Raw genomic sequence first — 19903 nt, forward strand, 5'->3', positions numbered from 1 at the left:
AAACTCGCCTGGGGTTTCCATTGATGAGATAACTTCTCAGCCAACTAGCCTCTTCTGAAGTGTCCACACTTCTGCGCCACGTGTCAGTGACCGTCACCAGTGATGTGTCCCTGCCTGGACTCAGGAGCACGGAAGGTCTCTCTGAGAAGTAACATCCGAACGTTACGCTGCCCTGGGCCTTGCTGTCAAGCCTTGTGGCTAACTGTGGATGTTTTAAAACTTGAGCATTCGGGGGTTTGGAGGTCTTACATTTGGGGGTTGAAAATTGGGACTTGAGGGAATCAGGATGCCCGTTTTGAGGACAAACCTGGGGGAGACGAGCATACAGGGGAACAGGACGTAGGCGTTGCCGTGCCGAGGGTGTCCTGGTGTGCACCCCGTGTACCTGAGATAGAGGCAGAGCGGCCCTGCAGGTCCCCGGAACCCTTGTCGCCCCTCCCACCCCCCCACCCCCCCGCTGAGCCACCTGCACACAGGCCATCTCTGCTGGCAGGAACAGCACAGCTTTCCTCTGGCAGCCGCCCCCAGCCCGCCGCTGTCCCTGTCACTACGTGGGTTCACCTCGCCACGGTTCCCTGCAGGGTAAACCACCAACTTGTGCGTCTGAGTCACAGACTTGGCCACACGAGGAATCCTTGCCTTCCCACACACAGCACACTTTGCTAAGTTTTCAGGGGCCAGGCACGTGAAGCCCCTGTTGTTATTTGACTTGTACACGAACAGTTTCTTTTCCACGAAAAGGAAAGAAGGAAAGACATCAACACGTACCCTGTGCCCGTGGGCCGTCTGCTCCCACGAGGCCCCCCGTGCTCTTCTGATTCACGCCTCCTGCGAGCTGGAGACCGACTCTCGTGTCTGTGTCCCCAGCCAGGAGAAGGCGGCCTTTCGGGAGCTGATTGCGCAGCTGGAGCTGGACCCCAAGTGCAGGGGGCTGCCCTTGTCCTCCTTCCTCATCCTGCCTTTCCAGAGGATCACGCGCCTCAAGCTGTTGGTGCAGGTACCGGCCTCCCTGGCCCGGCACGCGGACTGGACTTGCCCAGGCTTCTCCGGCTGCAGAGGGCTTCCTGGGGTCATCCCAGGTCCCTGCTAGCTTTCTGGGAAGTTCACTTGTTCCACAAATCCTCGTGAAGCTCCTACTGTGTGCTGAGCAGTGGGGACTCAGCCCCTGTTCCCCTGTCCCCACAATCTGGGGGAGAGACAGACAAGCCCGCACAACTGGGAAGTGGTCGCGGCTGGAAGGACGGTGAAATAGGGTGACACGATAGGGGGTGACCGCCTGGTCAGTGCCAGTTCAGGGGGTCAAGAAAGACTCTCAGACGAGTGGCATTTGAGCCGAGACTTGGCCGACAGGGAGGAGCCATTCAGGTGCCTAGGAACTGCTTGCACAAAGGCCCTGGGGCGGCCAAGTTCACAGCCAGGAAGGCCAGTGGTGAACTGAGGGAACTTGACGGGAGTGAGTGCAGAGATGGGGAGAGAGGCCAGTTGGGGCCCTAAGGGACCAGGTAAGACGCTGGGGTCGTTCTTCAGCATGTCGGGGAGTCCCCTGATCTAACTGCCTTCTGCGAGAGCACACAGGCTGCCCGTGCAGAGTGATGGGCAGGAGAGCAGGAGGGAAATGGGAGAAGGGGTTAGGAAGCCACTGGAGAAAGAAGCTTAGCCTGGGGGAGAGGTGGGGGAGGGGAGAGGGGAGATGTTGGAGGGAAACCCGAATTGAGATGAACTGAGACGCCTACTTGCTGCTTCGGGTCAGAGGGAAGAGAGTGTGAGCTTGAGCAGTGGGCGTGATGGCGCAGTCTGCCCCGAGGCGGGGAGCCGGTGGGAAGACAGCAGGACTCAGTGTGGACTAGCCGAGCTTGTGGTGACTGAGCAGTCAAATCTCCAAGTTCAGAGTTAGGGAGAAGTCTGAGCAGGGCCTGTGGGCATCGAGGTGGCATTTAGTGAAAGGAGACTGGCCAGGAAGGAGAGAAAGGGGTCCCGAGGCCCGGCTGTGGGACACAGTGGCCAAGAAGGAACAGTGGTGAGGAAGGAAGACCAGGAGGGCTGCCGGGAGGGGGTGACACTTCCTGAAAGGGGGTCTCCAGCAGGGCAGAGACGCGCTGTGCCTGGCACACGCTCCTGGGCTGCTGGGAGTCCACCAGTCACACGGAGGGGATGGTGTGGATCCAGCCGTGGCTCTAGGGGCGCGGGCTGAGACGATGACCCAGGAGCCACAGTTAGGGGAGACAGGCAGACAGGAGGCCAAAGCCCTGGGGCAGCTGGCTAGCTCCACGGTGGCAGTAGTAAGGCGGGGAGGTCACAGCCCTCGGCGGGGGGAGGGGGACCAGGGCTCAAGGCCCAGGACCACCGAGATGGGGTGTCAGAGGAGGCGCCCCCCGCGCCCCCAGGATGGCAGGAGAGAGCTCTGGCAGAGAAGGAGTGCAAGCCTAAGTCACAGGACACCAGTGAGTGGGGGGGGGGGGGCTACGTGTGAATTTTTTTTTTTCACTTGGAAAAACTGAAACAGAAAAACGGAGAAATTTTTTAAGAAATTTTATAGGAAATAAAAGAGATTTTGTAGGAAAAGAGCATGTGTGGATATATAAAAAAACTAATTTTTGTACGATGAAAACCAACAAAACTAAGATCAAGACCCATCTTGCTGTGGTCTCGAGGAAGCAGAGGGGCCAGGGGATGGCCGGTGGAGCCGTCAGGGAAGCGTTCCCAGGAAGCACGCTCAAGGCAGAGGGAAAGTAAGCAAGACGTTAACTCAAGAAAATCAAACAGTTGGAAAAGAGACGTTTTCATCAATAAGAACAGTTAACAAAGCCTCGGGGTTCTTGCGACTTGATCGCAGGGGAAAGGGTGGGGAAAGCCCCGGTGCCCACCGTGAGCCTAGGGCTCCCTCCCCGGTGCCCACCGTGAGCCTAGGGCTCCCTCCCCGGTGCCCACCGTGAGCCTAGGGCTCCCCGCGGGGACAGGGCCATCCCGAGCATGCCTTTCCCCCAATGCTGGGTCCAGCCCGCCAGCGTGGGGTCACCTGCTTTGCTGTGGTCTCCTGGTGAGCCCCACGGGATCCTGGGATGTAGCCTGGCCTCCATAGTTAATCCTCTCGGGAGACTGCCTTGGGGTCATCATTTTAGAGCTGGGCCCGGCTGTGGGTGGGGATGCCCGGTCCTGGGCCAGCCGTGGTCAGGATTCGGGATGCCCGGTCCTGGGCCCGGTCATAGGTTCTCCTGCCAGTCGGGCTCTTCGATGTGCTGCTGCTCGTGGGGGCGGGGAGGGGAGGAAAGGCCACAGGTGGTCGTATTAATGCAGATTTTCCCGTGCTCAGAACATTCTGAAGAGAGTGGAAGAGAGATCTGAGCGTGAGTGCACTGCCTTGGACGCCCACAAAGAACTGGAGATGGTGAGCCCCGCTTTCTCTTTCTCTCTCCCAACAAACCGTTGTCCTTGTCTGGACACCCACCTTCTGGCCCCGCTTCCTCCTATGTTGGTGGGTCTTTGGAAACTGCAAATTCATTTTAGTATCGAAAGAAAGTCATTGAGGGGCACCTGGCTGGCTCGGGCGGGTAGAGCACCCGACTCTTGATCTCGGGGTCCCGGGTTCAAGCCCCACGCTTGTCCTTGCCTGTCTCCAGGGTCTTCCCTCCCGTGACAGGCAAGGAGGCTGGGTCTGGCTCTTCTTGTGCCCCGACATAGCTCTGCCCTGTGCCTTCTCCCCCCCGCCTCTCCCTCTCCCCACGCTGCTCCCCTCCCTCCTATGTCTGCGAGACGACTCACTGGCCCTGCCGAGTCCTGGGCTGTTCCTGCCCGAGAGGGAGGAGAGCACGTCCATTCCTCGTCCTCGGAGAAGCGGCTCCTCCTGGGGTGGCCAGCAGAGTCGGGGCTGTGCCGGAGGAGTGACACACGATGTCCGTTCTCCAGCGCTCGGGTCACGCGGGTCCTCCCTTCCCTCTCCCGGCGCTGGCTCGTGTGCTCGGCTCCTGGTATTGCTGGAGCTGCAGGCCAGCTCTTGGAAGCGGCACGGGGGCCACTCTGTCGTGCCAGCGACTGTGGTGGACAAGAGCCTAGCGTGTGGTCCTTTCCATTTCTTGTCCCAGAGGCAGCAGCTCTGGGACAAGTAAAAGGACTGGCCTCCGTGGGCATCTGATGGCAGTTCTAAGCCACTTGGGGCCCCAAGGGCTCCATTTCACAGTGGTCCTCTCCCGGCCGCTCCTTTTGTCCCTTACCGGTTGGCCACCTGGCAGGCTGGTCAGGGAGGGTCAGTGCCCCGGGCGGCATCTTTCAGGGCCCTCTGCCCTCCCCTGGAACTCCCGCACCTGATCGGGTCGGGGGTTCGTCCCGGCACCCACTGGGCCACCTAAGGTGAGTCCAGTGACCGCCTCAGCCCGGGAGGGGTCCCGCGTGCCGGGAGCCAGGACAGCGCTCTCTGTTTCTAAAGGTCTCTGCTACCATCTCCTTTCCCTTCTAACAAAAGCCGTACTTGCTTCTTGTGGTTTACCTTTTCTTTATAAAGGTGGGTTTTGTTTCTAATGTATAAAAATGATATTCGATACAAAAAAAAATTCAGCAAATGCTCATGAGCACACAGAAGGTGGTAAGGTCACCAGGTGTCCCACACGTCCCAGCTGACATGTGGGCTCTTGCCCTTGCAAACAGACACCTGCACACACAACTAATTTTTGCAAAACAGGGATTGTGGTTTCGAAGCTGGCTTCCTTTGCTCTCCGTTTTAGCGCATGTAAAGTTATTGCCATTTTTAACGATTTCGTGGTACAGGGTGAGGTGCATATAAATGTTAATCAGTCCCAGTCAGTGGACATTTAGGTTGACGACAGTTTTTCTCGTTTGAAACAACAGCGCAGGGAACGTTGTGGGCACATACTGGGAGCGTGCTGGATGCCAGGCTCCATTCTAAACACCGGCGATCCATCGTGGAATACTGTTTCTGCAGACTGAGTCCCTGGAAATCCCAGGAAGTGTGGTTTTGTTAGGCTTCTTGGTATCTGGGTGGCCTCCCAGGAAGGTGGGGGGAATCTGCACCCCCTCCCCCCGCCCCGTCCCACAGTGTGTGACAGATCCCGTCTCCCCACACCCCGGCGAACCCGGAGGTGACCAGTCTAACTTTTCCAGTCTGGCAGATGAGAATGGGCACCTTGCTGTTTTGTTTTCTTAGGTGACATGACAGGTCTGGCATCATTTTATGTGTGCTCTGGAGTGTCCTTTCTAGCAGGGCCAAGACGCTAACTTTCTCCCCCAGAACCGAGAGCCGCAGCCACAGCCTGACGGGCTTTCCCGCTGGCCTTTGTTGCAGGATGTGCTGGCCAGCCAGTCTCCGCTGCAGGCAGCGTCTGCTCACCCTCGGGGGCCTGAGCGGGCCAAAGGCAGTGGCGGGGGAGCAGCTGGCTGCAGGTGGCCTCACGTGTCCCCCTTCTTCTGCCAGGTGGTAAAAGCATGCAACGAGGGTGTCAGGAAAATGAGCCGCACGGAGCAGATGATCAGCATTCAGAAGAAGATGGAGTTTAAGATCAAGGTGAACCTGTGCCCGTCCGTGTGTCCCCACCCAGCCGGGCCGGGCTGGCCTGGTCGAACTCAGTGATTGGCCACCCTTGGGTCTCAGTTCGGTGTCACCTTCATTGAGGTCTCTTGACACCCCTAGCTGGCCCTAAGAGCCCCCTGTGACCAGGCCATCACAGTGGCCTGCGCTTACCTTCTGAGAGATGGCGTGCAAGGACCCTGGAGCCACCTGCTCTCCTCTCTTGTCCGTGTGACCTGAAGCAGGTAGTTGACATGAAGCACGTGACAGGGACCATTCCAAGGATTCTTAAATCGGGGGAAACTGAAAATCTGACAGCAGTTACCAACCTCCCCCAACTTTACGTAAAGCTTCAGCCATTAGTGTGCCCTAAGGGTCCCAGGGGCCTGGGTTTCTGGTGACGTGGTCACATGAGCACACACTGAGGGTCCCTGAGGTCATGCCATGTTTAGGAGGTGAGCCCCAGGTGAGGACGCAGACGTGGCCTTCTGGGCTCCTGCCGTATCTCCACCTGCGGGGCCGACCACCGCCGGAACCCGTCCCCGAGCCATGCAGTGGGGACCTGCAGACCTGGCCTCCTTGCCCCACGGGACCCAGTTCTCCTCTCCCCTGTGACCTTGGCTCCCCTTCCGATTCCGCATCACACGGGCTGAACCTGGTAGGGAACGACGACCCTCACACAGGTGCCCACAAGTACACACACACAGGTACAGACACAAGTCCCCATAGACACAAGCACATATACACACAAGCACACACAGACACATGCACAACAGACAAATGCACAGCTACACACAGGCACAGATACACATACACAGCCACATACGTGTCCATGGGAGCGTGCACCCTTGTGCACGTGCACACACACACACACACACACACACGCTGCCCTTCCTACATTTGCCCAGGACTGCTCCTTCCCGTCAACCCCCCAGTGCAGCGCCCCCAAGCTGTCCCTCGGGTTAGGACTCCAGCGAGGCCCAGGGGGCCCCTGGGGAGTACAGGGCGGGGTGGGGGGGCACAGCTGTTCTGACGCTACCCCCCACCCACCCAGTCGGTGCCCATCATCTCCCACTCCCGCTGGCTGCTGAAGCAGGGCGAGCTGCGGCAGATGGCGGGCCCCAAGACATCCCGAACCCTGCGGACCAAGAAACTCTTCCGGGAAATTTACCTCTTCCTCTTCAACGACCTGCTGGTGATCTGCCGGCAGATTCCTGGGTAAGCAGTGAGGTTGCTGCCTCTGCGGAGCAGGAGCAGCGAGGATGAGGCTTAACTGGCCTGGGGGCCGCGGCGGGGCGGTGGGAGGAGGAAGTCTCGGGGTGAGAGGGACCCGTGTTGACGTCCGGGGCTTCCAGAATGAGGTGAGGCGTGGCCAAACGGTGGGGCCAGCAGGACTGGCAGGGTGGTTCCCTGGGACCCTGGGGCCTCCTGGGGGCCGGCACCCTCAACCCTGCCCCCCTCGGTCCCCAGAGACAAGTACCAAGTGTTTGACTCGGCCCCGAGAGGCCTCCTCCGCGTGGAGGAGCTGGAGGACCAGGGCCAGACGCTGGCCAACGTGTTCATCCTGCGGCTGCTGGAGAACGCCGACGACCGGGAGGCCACCTACATGCTGAAGGCGACCTCGCAGTGAGTGCCCAGCACCGCCGGCCCCGGCCCCAGCCCCGCGGCGCCTCCGCGCCTCCTTCCCTGGCGGACCAGGGCTCTGGTTCAGCACATGCTTCGTGGCCCCCTGGCCGCCCAGGCCCCAAGGGCAGAGCTTCTGTCGGGGGTGCGTGTGTGTGCCCTCTGGGGCCCGGACCCTGGAAGGGCCTTTCCTGATGAGACGTAGAAGCCTCGGGTCAGGCTGACCAGTGCACCACATCCCTGGACAGCCCCGGGGCCATCTCATCATCCCGGCGCTTGTCCCCGCCAGAGCTCACAGGCCATCCCCACCCCATCTCCGTCCAGCTCCCACCATCCGGACGGGGACAACGACATGTCTGAGAGCTTGCGGTTTCTGGGGTGCCTTTGGGGGTGTCTGGGAGGGCTCTCCCTCACCAGCTGACATTCAGGTGTGTCGGGGAGAGTCTACAGGACTCCCCCGTGCCTCTGCCCAGATTCTGCGCCCCCCCCCCCCCCGAGCTGTCCTGCTGTGGCCTCGTGGGATGCTTGGGCACCAAGCTCCCTTGGGGGGGGGGGTGGTTGGGGGGGAAGGGCGGTCGCTCTGTGTTTCCGGCAGTCGTCCTCTGTGTCCCAGGAGTGAGATGAAGCGTTGGATGACCTCGCTGGCCCCCAACCGGAGAACCAAGTTTGTTTCCTTCACTTCTCGGCTGCTGGGTGAGTGCCCTCAGGGAGGAGGCTGCCTGCTGGGTGGGGCAGGCAAGGGCAGGTGAGGACGGATGAGGGCAGGTGAGGGGCAGGCATTCTCCACATTCCTGGTGGGGCAGTGCTTACCAGCCCCCAGAGGCCAGCTCAGCTTCCCCGGCCCAGAGGGCCTGTGTGTGAGCTGCGAGCTTAGTACCCTCATGGTGGCCATCGGGCTGCCTGAGCTTTGCAAACGTTTGTGTGCTTAGTGAAGAGATAAGTCCCTGAGTCTTAAGTGACAGGTACCGCCAGGAAACGAAAGGAATCTGGGCCCAGAAGACAAATGCCAGTGATCTTTTTGGGGCTGCCCGCTCTCTGAAAACCTTATAAAATATCAAAGGGTGCCAGTGCACCTGCCTCACAGAGCAGCTCCTAGCCCTGCCTGTGCTCGCCGAGTCCGGGCCTCCCAAACTGCGGCCAGCACGTCAGGTCCAGGGAGTGCCTTCTCAAGTCCAAAATCAGACCCCCTCCCAGCCCGTCCAGCCCTTTACCCATATACTGTTTTTCTCCAGAGCCCCTGGCTGTCTTAGTCACGTTTTCTCTGCAGCCAAACTCTCCTCTCCCTCAAACAGACCCTTTCCGGGTGCTCTGTTACAGGCAGGCCTGCCCTGCTACCGACAGGGGGTGTCCGGGGTTTGCTGGGTCCTGAGCAGGGCGGGTGACGCGGTGACGAGGACGTGCCACCTCCCCGTCCTCCCCTCAGACTGCCCTCAGGTCCAGTGTGTGCACCCGTATGTGGCCCAGCAGCCAGACGAGCTGACCCTGGAGTTGGCCGACATCCTGAACATCCTGGAAAAGACGGAAGACGGTGAGGGCTGGGGGTCTGGGTGCATCTCCCACTCGTGCCGCCCCCACCCCCGGGACTCTGCACCAGCCTGAGGGATAAGGTGGGGGTGTCTACACCCCGTGTGCAGAAGCAGATTTCATGAGGCCGGGGCTCAGAGACAGGCTGCCCAACAGAGTGATGGTGGCATTCCAGACGCCAGGTGGTCAGCTTAGGTACCTCTCCCTTTGGGGGGCGTCCCTGGGGTCTCCTGGCCTCACATTGGGCAGCCGACAGTTGCTGAGGGCTCGGGAATGGGTGCCAAAGTCAATATATTTGGGACACCCCGTGGCACCCTAGGACCACGTTCCCCAGGAGGGGGTCGGGGCAGTGCTCTCCCAGCTTATGGGGAGACAGACCCAAACTCCCTGTCTCCGGCAGGGGTTCGTCGAGCAGCTGTCCTCTGGAGGGGCCAGCCAGACTGAGGGCTCAGCCCTCAGCGCTCACCCCCACAAGAGCTGCTTACCCTCCCCGACCCCTCTCTACACAGGGTGGATCTTTGGCGAGCGTCTGCATGACCAGGAGAGAGGCTGGTTCCCCAGCTCCATGACTGAGGAGATCCTGAATCCCAAGATCCGGTCCCAGAACCTCAAAGAATGTTTCCGTGTCCACAAGATGGACGACCCTCAGCGCAGCCAGAATAAGGACCGCAGGAAGCTGGGCAGTCGAAATCGGCAATGACCCCCGGCCCCCGCCCCGGTCGCCAGCCTGGGGGAAGGACGTGGGCGGTCTGGAGCAGCGCTGCGGGGCAGGCAGCCCCCGACAGATGGTGGAGGGCTCTGGGGACGGCAAGCGCCTCGCGCGGGAGTCACCCCGCCCCTCCCCCTGCCACGTGCGTCTCGGCCCCCTTGCTTGCAAACGGGAGAAGGGGTGCCTACGTCCTTCCTCTGCTGCATTTGTAAACGAGAAAGTGTATTTTCAACAGTATTATGCCACCTGTCCCTCTTGTCTCTCAGAGGGGGTGGAGGTGCGTCGGCGCCTCCCCAGGCGCTGGAGGAAGCCCCAGACCGGGGGTGTCCCTGGCCGAGGGCAGGGTGGAAGGACTGTCGTGACCGCCCGCACATGTCCTTCTCTCCCCTGGAAGCCATCGGAATCCTCTGTGCGTGCGTGCAGATGGCCCGCCCTTTGCCTGAGCTTGCTGAGCAGCCCTTGGTCTCCAGTTCAAAGGACCAAGAGACCAAATGCCTCTGTCCTCCCCTCCCCAAGCCTCCGCCAGCCTCTGGCTGCACGGCCAGGCCCTGCTTCACAGCAGGCCTACCAGAGCTTGGCCGAGGGCCCACGCCACCTCTGGCTCCCTGACAAGCTGGATGTAACTTGTGTCTTCTGGCCCCTTCAGGAGCCCAGGTGTTGTAAGGAATGAATTGGTCACTGCATCCTGTATCGGTTTTGGTTCCGAGAAAAGCAAATATCATTTTTGGCTGCATTAAAAGAAGCATCATGTATAAAATAAAGGAGGTGAAGGTCTACTCTTTATTGCCTTGCCGCACACGGGAATGAGGTGTTTGGGTCTGGGCAGGGAGAGAAGAACTCTTTTCAAGGCTAATGGAGGAGGCAGGTCCTGAAGGAAGGGGTTGAGATGGCTTCCAGGATAAGGAAAAGCAGCCAGGGTTAGGATCTCAGAATGGACGGAGATTTGGGGCTCCACCAATGGATTCCAGAAACGGAAGAGGCAATTTGAGGGAGTCGGGGACACCCTTCTGCCGCAGTGGAAGCGAGAACTCGTGTTTGGAAAACCACAGTGGGACTGAGGTATCGGTGGGTGGTGGTCCCACAGGATGTCTAACACCAGGCATGGGGCTGGGGCTTCATACCTCGGGCACTGCTTCCCACGACTTTTGGTGCTAGCAAGTTCCCCCGAAGGCTGCAGCTCCTCCCCCAGCCCAGGTAACCCTCACAGATACCCCAGCCCCACTTCTGGTTCTGTCCCAGAGTGTGGCGGGCCTGGAATCTGACCCTGCCCAGCGCTACCTGGGACCACACTCTTTCTGCCGGGATGCACTCTGCTCCGTGCCAGAACAGGCCTTTCGTTAGAAGCCCGGGATTTGGGTCAAGTGGGACTTCGTAGCCTTTTTCCCACAGGCCACAGCACGGCTCTTGGCATTCTTGAGACCTCAGACCCTTTGAGAATTGGATGGATTTCTGAGGATGCAGACGTGCAACACTCTGGCTCAACAGTGACGGACTGATGCTCGTGGGGCCTGCTACACCCCCAGGGGGAAGACCCCCACTCAAGGCCCCCAAGAGTGGGCAGAGGGGGAGAGGGGCCATTCCTGAGGCCTGTGCTGCTCTTGGGGGCGGGGACCTTAGGGCAAAGGGGAGGGAGTGACCGTTGGTTCTGGCCCTTGTCCAGTTTCTCTTTTTGAAGCATGCTGATTTGGATCATCTGTGCCGACTAGGGCTTTGGTTACGAGGTTGTGTGCGATGAAGTCATGTAAACCGCTGCATGAAAGCTGGTCGGGTTTACAAGAGTCCTTTATAATAGAAGCAGAAACTTTTAACCCTTCGCGTGTTTTGAGCGAGTGCTCTTCTGGAGTATCGAGGAGGGGGAGGACACTGGTCTTAGCTGGAGCAGGCGTGGTCGGGAGCTCAGGGAAGCCAATGAAGACAAAAGAGTTGCTACAAAGAGCAGAGAAAGAAGAGGACGAACAGCTTCCCTCCACCGGCACCACGCACAGGCCGCCCAGGGCCCTGGCTATCAAACCATCCCGGGGTGCATCCCGGGGTGCGCAGACGGCCCCTCCTCCGGGCCTCCAGTCTTCTATTTCACTCCAAAGGGACGCAGTTCTGGCTTCTTCCCTGCTGTGCTCCGAGCAGCTCAGCCTCTATTTTAAATCTCCTTCTAAATTATAAAAGCTAGGTTTCCCAGGAAGCACGGAAAACAAAAGACGTGACCAAGAACTGAGGGCCGGGGCCAAGCTGCTGGGAGGAGGGAGGCAGCCTGGGGCTGCGGTCGGTCTGGGAACCGGGTTGCTCCTGCGGCTCCCTGGGGCGGAGGGGTTCCTGGGGACGCTGGCGGGGCGGGTCTGGAGCTCCGCAGATGGGGCCCGGCTGGCCAGATCGGGCCCCAAAATAATCCAGCCTTGGGCTGGGAGCCCCGACGGCTCGGCCCCTCTCCTGCGCCCGCGGCCACGCTTGAGTCCGAGCGGGAGCGCAAGGGGCGGGCCCCGGGCACTTCTCGGGACAGGGGCTGGGACGGGGAGGGGGTGTGGGGACCGGGGCTGTGCTGGGGGGCGGGGGACCCCACGCGAGCACTCGCGGTTCCTGCTGGCGGCCCCGCGCGCACGTGGTGCGAGTCGTCGCCCGCCCCGCTCGCCCCCACGCGGACGCGCGGACACACTCGAGACACCGGGGCGCCACCGAGGGTAGAGCCGAGTCGCGCCGCGGCGGGGGCGCGGCCCCTTTATTCGCTTCAGGAGGCGGAAAACTTTCTCAGCGCGACGACCACGAGCGCCAGCACCACGCAGGTGGCCAGCAGGGCGGCGATGACGATGGCCGCGATGGCGCCGGGCCCCAGCGAGCCTGCGGAGGACGGAGGGCGGCAGGTCAGCCCCGCGGCCCCCGCCGCCCCCGCGCCCCCGCCCCCGCCCGCCCGCCGGGCCCGCGCGTACCGCCACCCTGGTCCAGACGCTCCCGCGCCGTGCTGTCCTCGGGGCTCGGCGCGGCGGTGGGGGCCGGGGGCCCGGTGGCCTCGGGCTCCCGGGCGGGGCTGGTGCTCTCCACGGGGTCTTCTCCCGACGGCAGCTCGGCGGGCTCGTTCCACAGGGTGGGCGCGGGCTCCTGCGGGCCCTCGGCTGCAAGGCCAAGGACAGGCGCTGAGGCCCTGGGGCGCAGGCGGCGGGGCCGACGGGGACGTGGCCCCGCGCGGTTAACCGGCCGCGGAGGTGGCGCTGTGTGCGGGACTGTGGGGTGGGCGCTGCACTGGCCCTCCCGGAGGGCTTATTGCGGCCGGGCTGCAGTGAAGACAGACCGGGAGGTGGAGGAGGGCACCAACGGGTTCTCTCGGCAGACGGCCGTGAGGAGCCTGAGCCCGCAGCAGGGGCACTTCACCTCTCCCAGCACAGACTGCGGTCCCCCATCTGAACTGCAGGGCCCTGTAGGCCTGGGTGAGATGACACTGGCGAGGGGCCCCCTTCCCGTGCGAGGCAGGCAGGGGTCCGCCTTCGCCCTGGAGAAGAGGCCGCGGAGATGAGGCAACTCTCCTTGCGGGAACCAGGGTCCCTGCCTCCCCAGAGCCCCACGAGGCTACTGTTGCAGGAGGTGGGGAGGGGAGGCAAACTCCACAGCCCAGGAGCAGTCAGACCTGCGCCCCCTCCCTTGTCCTCACCCGGGCAGAGCCACGCAGCCGGCAGGCCACGGGCCCGGCGCCCACACACACCCCGTGTCCCAAGGCTGAAACCCCAAGGGGGCTCTAGATCTTGAGAAACTGTGATGCCAGCATATCGCTGCTTCCAGAGAGAACAGGGCCAGAGGGGTGCGCAGGGGTGTCTGTGGTCAGGGTAAGGGAAGCCCCGAGAAAAGGGAGCCGCTCCCCTGTCCCCACACAAGCTGGGGCTCAGTCAGCACATCAATCCCTGTGCCGTGTTTTCTGCAGGAGCCTTTCTCTGCTCGTGGGGTGGGAGTTAGCAAGGTGTGGAGGACCTGGGAGGCCCAGGGAGCAGGGCAGGCTGAGACTCAGAGGCCTGGGTGCTAGCCCCAGCCCCATATCCCCACCTCCGCCCTGCCAATTGCGCTCCCCTCCCCACCAAGGGTCCTGGTCTGAGGAGCCCCACGGCACTTCCCGAACCCTGGGCCCACATCCGTCCATCCCCGACAGGAGGCCCCAGCGCCCAGTTTAACAGTCAAGACCAGAATGGCCGGCAGTCTCCACGCCTTCCCACCCCAGCCCTGGGGGGGCTTTGGCAGGGTCAGGGCTCGCCAGCGCCTAATCTCGATTGTGACCCAGGGATGCCCAGCCCCCACATCGTCCTTAGGGTAGTGCGGGCAGCACGGCACCACCTCGCGGACTCCAGCTGCTCCGTGGCCGGGAACGGTCGTATCCCTGCTTCAGAGCTGAGGAAACCCAGGCTCAGGCGGGCACTGCGCGGGGTGCTGCCGGGAGCGGGAAGCCCCCCAGGAGGATGCAACAACAGGATGCAATTCCCAGGGGTAAGCCAGGGAGGTTGTGGAGTTAACGCGGCCCCAGCCACCCACCCGCAGGCCCCTGGGGCACCGTTTCCTCCACAGGCGTCACCCCTGAGAACTCCCTCTGGCACAGACGGGCCAGAGCCAAGCTGCTTACAGACTCGCCGGCTTCCAGAGGGGGGCTGCTCTGGGTCTTTCCTGCTAACAGTGCCCACCTGGGGCAAATCGCAAGGAGACATCCGCCAAGCCCAAATTCAGGGCCAGTCTTAAATTAACTGTGCTTTCTAAAACATCCAGGTCAGGAAAGACAAAGAAAGGTTGAGGAACTGTTCCAAGTAAGAGACTTGTAAGTAAGGATGTGAGAATGCAGCACGTATTCCTGGATAAGGGCACCCCGGGCTCCACTGGGGAAGTGTGAATATGTAGCTTAGATAACAGTGCTGTATCGATGTCCGTGTCTCATCTTGGGTAACTGACCGGTTCTGTGAGAAAATATCCTTGTTCTTAGAAGCATTTTGGGGCAGAAAGGCATGACATCTACAACTTACTCTAGACTGGTCAGCATTCAGATTGGGGGTGGGGGCGGGGTCAGACAGAGACAGGAAGAGCAACTATGGCCAAAGTGAATCTAAGCAGAGTGTACCAGAGCTCACTGGATTATCCTTGCAAGTTTGCTGTCAACTTAAAATCTTTCCCCCAACTGTACAAGACTCCCCAAGACCCCCTGTCCCTGCAGCCTCTCCCAGGCCTGGGCTGGGTCAGTTCTGAGGCTCAGCCTGCAGACCGGGACCACTGTCCTATTCCCCAGGGGTTACCCCAGCCAGCATCCCTGTTCAGAAAACAGCCCTGGCAAGGAGCCCTCCTGGGGGCAGAAGGTCCCTGGCACCCAGTGTAGGGGAAGCTTCCCACCCGAAGGACCTGAGGCCGAACCGCAGTGCCCATGTCTGGGGGCCCCCCTGGCCTCCCACCAGCTGCAAAGACCACGCTGTGCGGAGTGGGGAAGCAACCCTGTCGGGCGTCCTCTGTTACTGCCTGGGAGGGCAGGGGTCTGCAAGCCTCTTAGCTGCTATGGAAAGTGCCAGGCCCCCGGACACGCTTGCCTCAGGCTCCCGGGGGCTAGGCCAAAGAAAAATGCCCACCCCTTAGGCCCTGAAGTGTGGGGCTCACAGAATGCCTACCTTCCCAGATAAACAGACAAACCACTGGCCCTCACTTGCTCTCCATACACCGGCAACAGGGAAGCCACCACAGGGCTACTGGGGACCAAGGCCCAGCCAACCTGGGTGGCATCTGAGGATTCAGCTGCCTGGAGTAGGCCCAGGTAAGCATCTACTTCTGCCCTCTGCCAGAGCTCAGAAGCCATCTCTGGAGGAGAGTGGGCCCTCAGAGCAGGGCAGTTGGGGACACACCCAGGCCTTCTCCCCTTCAGCTCCCAGTAACCCAGCCCTACTCTGTGGCTCCCCACAGAAGCCTGGATTCTCCTTGCCAGACACACTGGCCCAGACCGCCTCATCCCTGCTGCGTGTACCCCCCTCCAACACTCAACCAGTCCCTGAAGCTTTAGGGGGTTTGGAACCCATGGGTTTCCAAATCAAGAGGGCTGGATCCGTCACGTCATCACCCCGGGACCCCAGCAGGCTGACTCTGCTCCCCTCTCCCCGACTTCACTTCCCAGTCTGTGAAATGGGGATTGGGCCATGCCTCTCGTGGCCTCCACAAGTTGTAACTGTGCTGTCATTGCCATCACCAGCTGCCGCCTTGGCCCCCGGCGCCCTGCCGGACACGGGCCGGGCAGATCTGTGTGCTGTCCATTTGCCGCAGCTGACCATCGTGGGAGACCCCCAAAGGCTGGCCCAGGGCTCACCTGCACCCAAATATCCAGCGTCCCAAAGGCCTGCCAGCTCCCTGCAAGCCCAGGGGGGTGGCCCAGCAGCATACACAGCCCAGAACTGCAACCTGGACTCGGCCACCAGCCTTCCGGCGAAGGCAGTACAGCCGCCAGGAAGGGGCCAAAGCGTTTTCTTACGCGCACCTACCTGTCTCTGTATTTTCTCAACTTGCTGTAGTAAAAGGGAAAAACAACGTTTAAAGGCAATAACCCCCTTTGCCCCCAAATCTATGTTGGGGGAGCCATAAACAGAAGAAGTTGTCAGGGAGTTTGCCAGCAGGAGGCCCCGTCTGCAGACAAGCGAAGATGAGGGAAAGCAAGACGGGCAGAGGGCCCTGCGTGAACAAAGACATGAGCTCACGGGCACGGAAGGTGAGCTGAGAACCCCACGGGGGACCTGCGAGGACATCTAAGCTCCAAAGGCCAGAGTTAGCAACGTCCTGTGACTCTGACCAAGGAAACCAGGACAAGTAAGGGGCCTGGGGACACCGCCAAGGGCACCGCCTCCACCGCCCTGCCTTTCGGTAAATAGGTTTAACGCTCACTCTGACCACTGGGCCCCGAGGCCAGGCACCCGTGCTCACAGACAGCCTTTGTGCCAGCCATGAAGGGCCTTTTCATCCCTGGCCTGGCCTCCCGCCTGCTCAACCTGGCCTGCTCCCCCTACCCAGTAGCGGCAGCCACAGGCAACCAACACGGAGGACGGAGGACGGCAGGCGGGGTCCGCAGCTCAGCCACGGGGCCACTCCTTCCCTGCCTGCCTGCCTGCCTGCCTGCCTGCCTGCCTGCCTGCCACAGGACCCCAGCCCACCGAGCAAAGGGCAGGGGGCCTGCTGGGCCCTATACACACCTGCTCAGAGCTTCTGGCCCAAAATGGGGTAGCCGGAGAGGCTCCCAAACATCCTCCCTCCCCAAACGGCAGGAAGAATGACAGCCGGCCAAAACCCCAAAGACTCCGGGGTGGAGCTGGCCTGCCTGTTCTCGGTAGGACACGTGGAGGGAGGTGAGGCCGGGTGAGGCCCCAGAGATGCCAAACACGTCCCCAAACATTCCTGTGGCAGTGGACAAAGCCCACCCACCCAGGCTGTGTATGCAGTCTGATCCAGGGCCTCTGGCCAGCATCCTGGGCTGGGAGAGCTGGCTACCCAGGGAACAAGAAACTGGACAGGAGCTCCCCAGACGGTCCCAGAGCCTGGGCAGGCAGGCGCCAGCACCTTCACCTCTACCCACTTTGACCACCAGGCAGGGCTGGGGTGGGGTGTGGGGGATCTGCAAGGACCAGTCCCAAGGACCAGAGGTTCTTCCTAGGACGTCTAGAGGGGCCTGCATGCCCACAGGCAATTTGCCATCACCCTCTTCTTCCTGGCGTGTGTGCCTGAGTGTGGCTGTCCCACCGGGCCTCACGTCCCCCAGTAACTCTCCCCAGGGCCATGCTCGTGTGGCTGGCATCCAGCTGCCACTCCTATAGATCCACAGACATTCCCCCCAAAGTCGGTGCTGCAGAGAAGGTCTCCGGGGGTCTCTCCTCCCACTCATTCCTCTAGCCCCAGGACCACCCCCAACAAGGGCCCTGAAATGTTTCTCCTGTGGCCCACCTCACAGCCAACAGAGAAAGACCATCCGTGAACTACCTGGGCTTTTTCTCTCTCGGGCTTTGAAGCTGGCCTGGGACAGCCCTTCCCAGCAGAGGGCCCTAGAGCCATGCCCAGGACCGGGCCTGAGGTCCAGCCAGCCTGCCACCCTGAGCCTGGTGGGACCTTCCTTCTCACTGAATCCCACACCCAGCCGTTTTGACCTAAGTACAGAGCCCAAGTCCAGTGTCCTCATCATGGTTTTGCCAAGGAGTCTCAGGCTCTGTGCTCTTTCTGGAATTTTTTCCGGGCTGAGACTTGTACCTGGGTCTTCACTCTTGAAAGGACATTTCAGAAAGCCAGCAGAGAAGGGCTTGCAGGGTTGAAACGTAAAACGGCAGGGCTCTGTGGTTTTCTGCCTAGGAGCCTGGGGCCTCTGGTCCCTCGGCTGCTTGCCCTGTGCCTAGTGCCCTTTCCTGACTGGAAGCCTTCAGATTTTAGCATGCTGGGGTACCCCCATGTCCCCCCAGGCAGCTAACGTCCCTGGCCCTGCTGCTTAAATTGCCCTCCTGCTTCGGGGGCCATCGTCCCCCCGGCTAACAACTCCCAGGACATCAACGTGGCTCCTGGCGGCCCGTCTCCTAGGAGCCTTCCAAAGAACCACCCCAAATGGCGGTTCCACCTTCTGTGAGGGAAGGGCTTCTTCTGCCCGGTGGGCCGTGGAGAATCCGGCTCTAGGTGCTTCTTGGCCCTGGGTGGCTGGTGGCAGCAGAGTCGAGGGAGCACCCTTACCTGTGAGTACGGCAGGGGCCAGGACCCCGAACAGGAGCAGCAGCACCATGCGTAGGGCCAGACAGAATCCCATCCTGGCCCGTGAGGGAGTGCAGCTGGTGCAGCTGGAGAGCCGGATGCAGGAGGACGGAGCTAGTTAACTTCAGAGCGGCGGGAAAGAGGTACCAAAGGGCTGGGAAGGGTTTTCATCAATGCAAACTCTGTCCTCCTGGGACACCGTGCCCGCCCCCCACACATGAGCGCGCGCACACACACACACACACACACACACACAGCAAAGCTTACAGAACTGACTGCTTTCCTGAACTCCAGAGTAGCCCCACCCTCAGAGAGGGAAAGAAAGAGGAAATTGCTCTCTTTCCCTCTCTCCTCTCTCTCCCCCACCTTGCCCCCCCTTTCTCTCTCTCTCTCTCTCTCTCTCTCTCTCTCTCTCTCTCTCTCTCTCTCACACACACACACACACACACACACACACACTCCTCGGCCACTGGAAGTAAGAGATTCTCAAACTTCAGTATGCAAAAAGACTCACCCAGGGAACTTGGAAAATGCAGATGCCTCCAGCACTCCGCATCAGAAGGTCACAGGTGGGCCCTGGGATCTGCATTTCAGTGCCTGCGGCTCTGGCTCTGGACACGGAAGCCCAGGCAGTCTGCTCACCTTGGGGCGCTCAGTGCCTGGTGGGGAGAGCACTCAAGAGAGCTTGTTAAAGAAGCACTTTTAGAACAGTCTCAATCCAAACCCTCAGCAGTTCGAGTCTCTTTCCAGAAAACCTCATGTCATTAAACACCCTGTGTTCCTTCTTGCTGTCTGTTCCCCCAGGTGCCTGAAGCTGGAAATGCCACCTGTGTGCTCCAGACATGAGTGCCTAGCCTGGGGCTGGTGCACAACTTCAGCCCCACCACCCACTGCCTCCCCCAACAACTCCAGGGATATTAAAAAGTAGGTCCACTTTAAAGGGTCCAAACCAACCCTGACTCCACTGCCTCCCCAGTCCTGCTGTCAGTGGAACCCCAGCGTCCGGCCTTCCAGATGTCCCAGCCACAGAATTAAAAGTCATCAAAGGTTTCTCTCTCCCTTACTCCTGAGAAAGTATACCCAGCACCCCTTATCTCATACCCTTCATGCTTTCCACTCACTCTTAAAAAAGCCACCCTAAATAAAGGCTTGCTTTGGCCCTGCTTACAGTGTTCCAGTCCATTGGCCTTGACTATGTTCCTCCAACACAGCAAATGTGGTCCTGCCTCAGGGCCTTTGCACTTGCTGTCCCTCTCACGGGAAGTCCCTCCGCTCATTATGTGGCTACCTCCTCATCGCCATTCAGGCCTCAGCTCTGGTCAGTCAACCTCCCATCTACCCATCACATCGCTTAATTCCTTCTTAGCACTTACATTTACATGACACTCTCAGTTCTTTTGCTTTTTTTTGTTGGTAATTTTCTAAGGAATAACATACATACTGTGAAATGCACAAATCTTAGGTTTACAGCTTGTGGAGCTTTTATTCATATATACACCAGTGGAAACACCGTCCAAATCAATACAGAACATTTCGAGCACACCAGCAGGATCCTTCCTGCCTCTACCCCCTCAATACCACCAAAGCACGATTCTGTCTTCTATCACCAAAGATGAGTTTTGTCTACTCTCGAACTTCAAATAAATGGGATATAAACTCTTATATCTGGCTTTTTTTGTTGAACATTCTGTGAGTTTCATCCATACATTGCTGCATGTAGCAGCAGCTCACTCGCTTTTATTGAATAGTATTCAATTATCTAAATATGTCACAACTTTTTCATTTTAAATGTTTATATTTGAGAGAGAGAGCACGAGCAGGGGAGGGGCAGA

At 60.2% G+C, this 19903-nt stretch overlaps 2 protein-coding genes across 3 annotated transcripts in view; one reads left to right on the forward strand and one right to left on the reverse strand.

Annotated features, from left to right (window-relative positions):
- The window catches only part of NGEF (neuronal guanine nucleotide exchange factor), a 74119-nt gene extending 63972 nt beyond the window's left edge, over positions 1 to 10147 (forward strand). For both annotated transcript variants that reach the window (XM_019445535.2, XM_019445536.2), the window contains 8 exons: positions 868 to 997; positions 3311 to 3385; positions 5423 to 5512; positions 6570 to 6733; positions 6986 to 7141; positions 7752 to 7831; positions 8562 to 8666; positions 9172 to 10147. In XM_019445535.2, the coding sequence (XP_019301080.1) occupies positions 868 to 997; positions 3311 to 3385; positions 5423 to 5512; positions 6570 to 6733; positions 6986 to 7141; positions 7752 to 7831; positions 8562 to 8666; positions 9172 to 9362 (991 nt within the window). In that variant the 3' untranslated portion in view covers positions 9363 to 10147. The remainder of the gene's footprint in view (positions 1 to 867; positions 998 to 3310; positions 3386 to 5422; positions 5513 to 6569; positions 6734 to 6985; positions 7142 to 7751; positions 7832 to 8561; positions 8667 to 9171) is intronic.
- A 1892-nt stretch (positions 10148 to 12039) lies between these two features.
- On the reverse strand, positions 12040 to 19823 carry SNORC (secondary ossification center associated regulator of chondrocyte maturation). The gene is made up of 4 exons (XM_019445539.2): positions 18586 to 19823; positions 18054 to 18225; positions 12290 to 12472; positions 12040 to 12200 (listed from the first exon to the last, which is right to left on the reverse strand). The coding sequence occupies exons 2-4, from the start codon at positions 18124 to 18126 to the stop codon at positions 12091 to 12093; spliced, it is 366 nt and encodes a 121-aa protein (XP_019301084.1). The 5' UTR covers positions 18127 to 18225; positions 18586 to 19823; the 3' UTR covers positions 12040 to 12090.
- Between the last annotated feature and the right edge of the window lie 80 nt (positions 19824 to 19903).

Source organism: Panthera pardus, unplaced genomic scaffold (assembly GCF_024362965.1).
Source record: "Panthera pardus isolate Hobbes unplaced genomic scaffold, ASM2436296v1 HiC_scaffold_10, whole genome shotgun sequence".
In the NCBI taxonomy this organism is placed as follows: domain Eukaryota; kingdom Metazoa; phylum Chordata; class Mammalia; order Carnivora; family Felidae; genus Panthera; species Panthera pardus.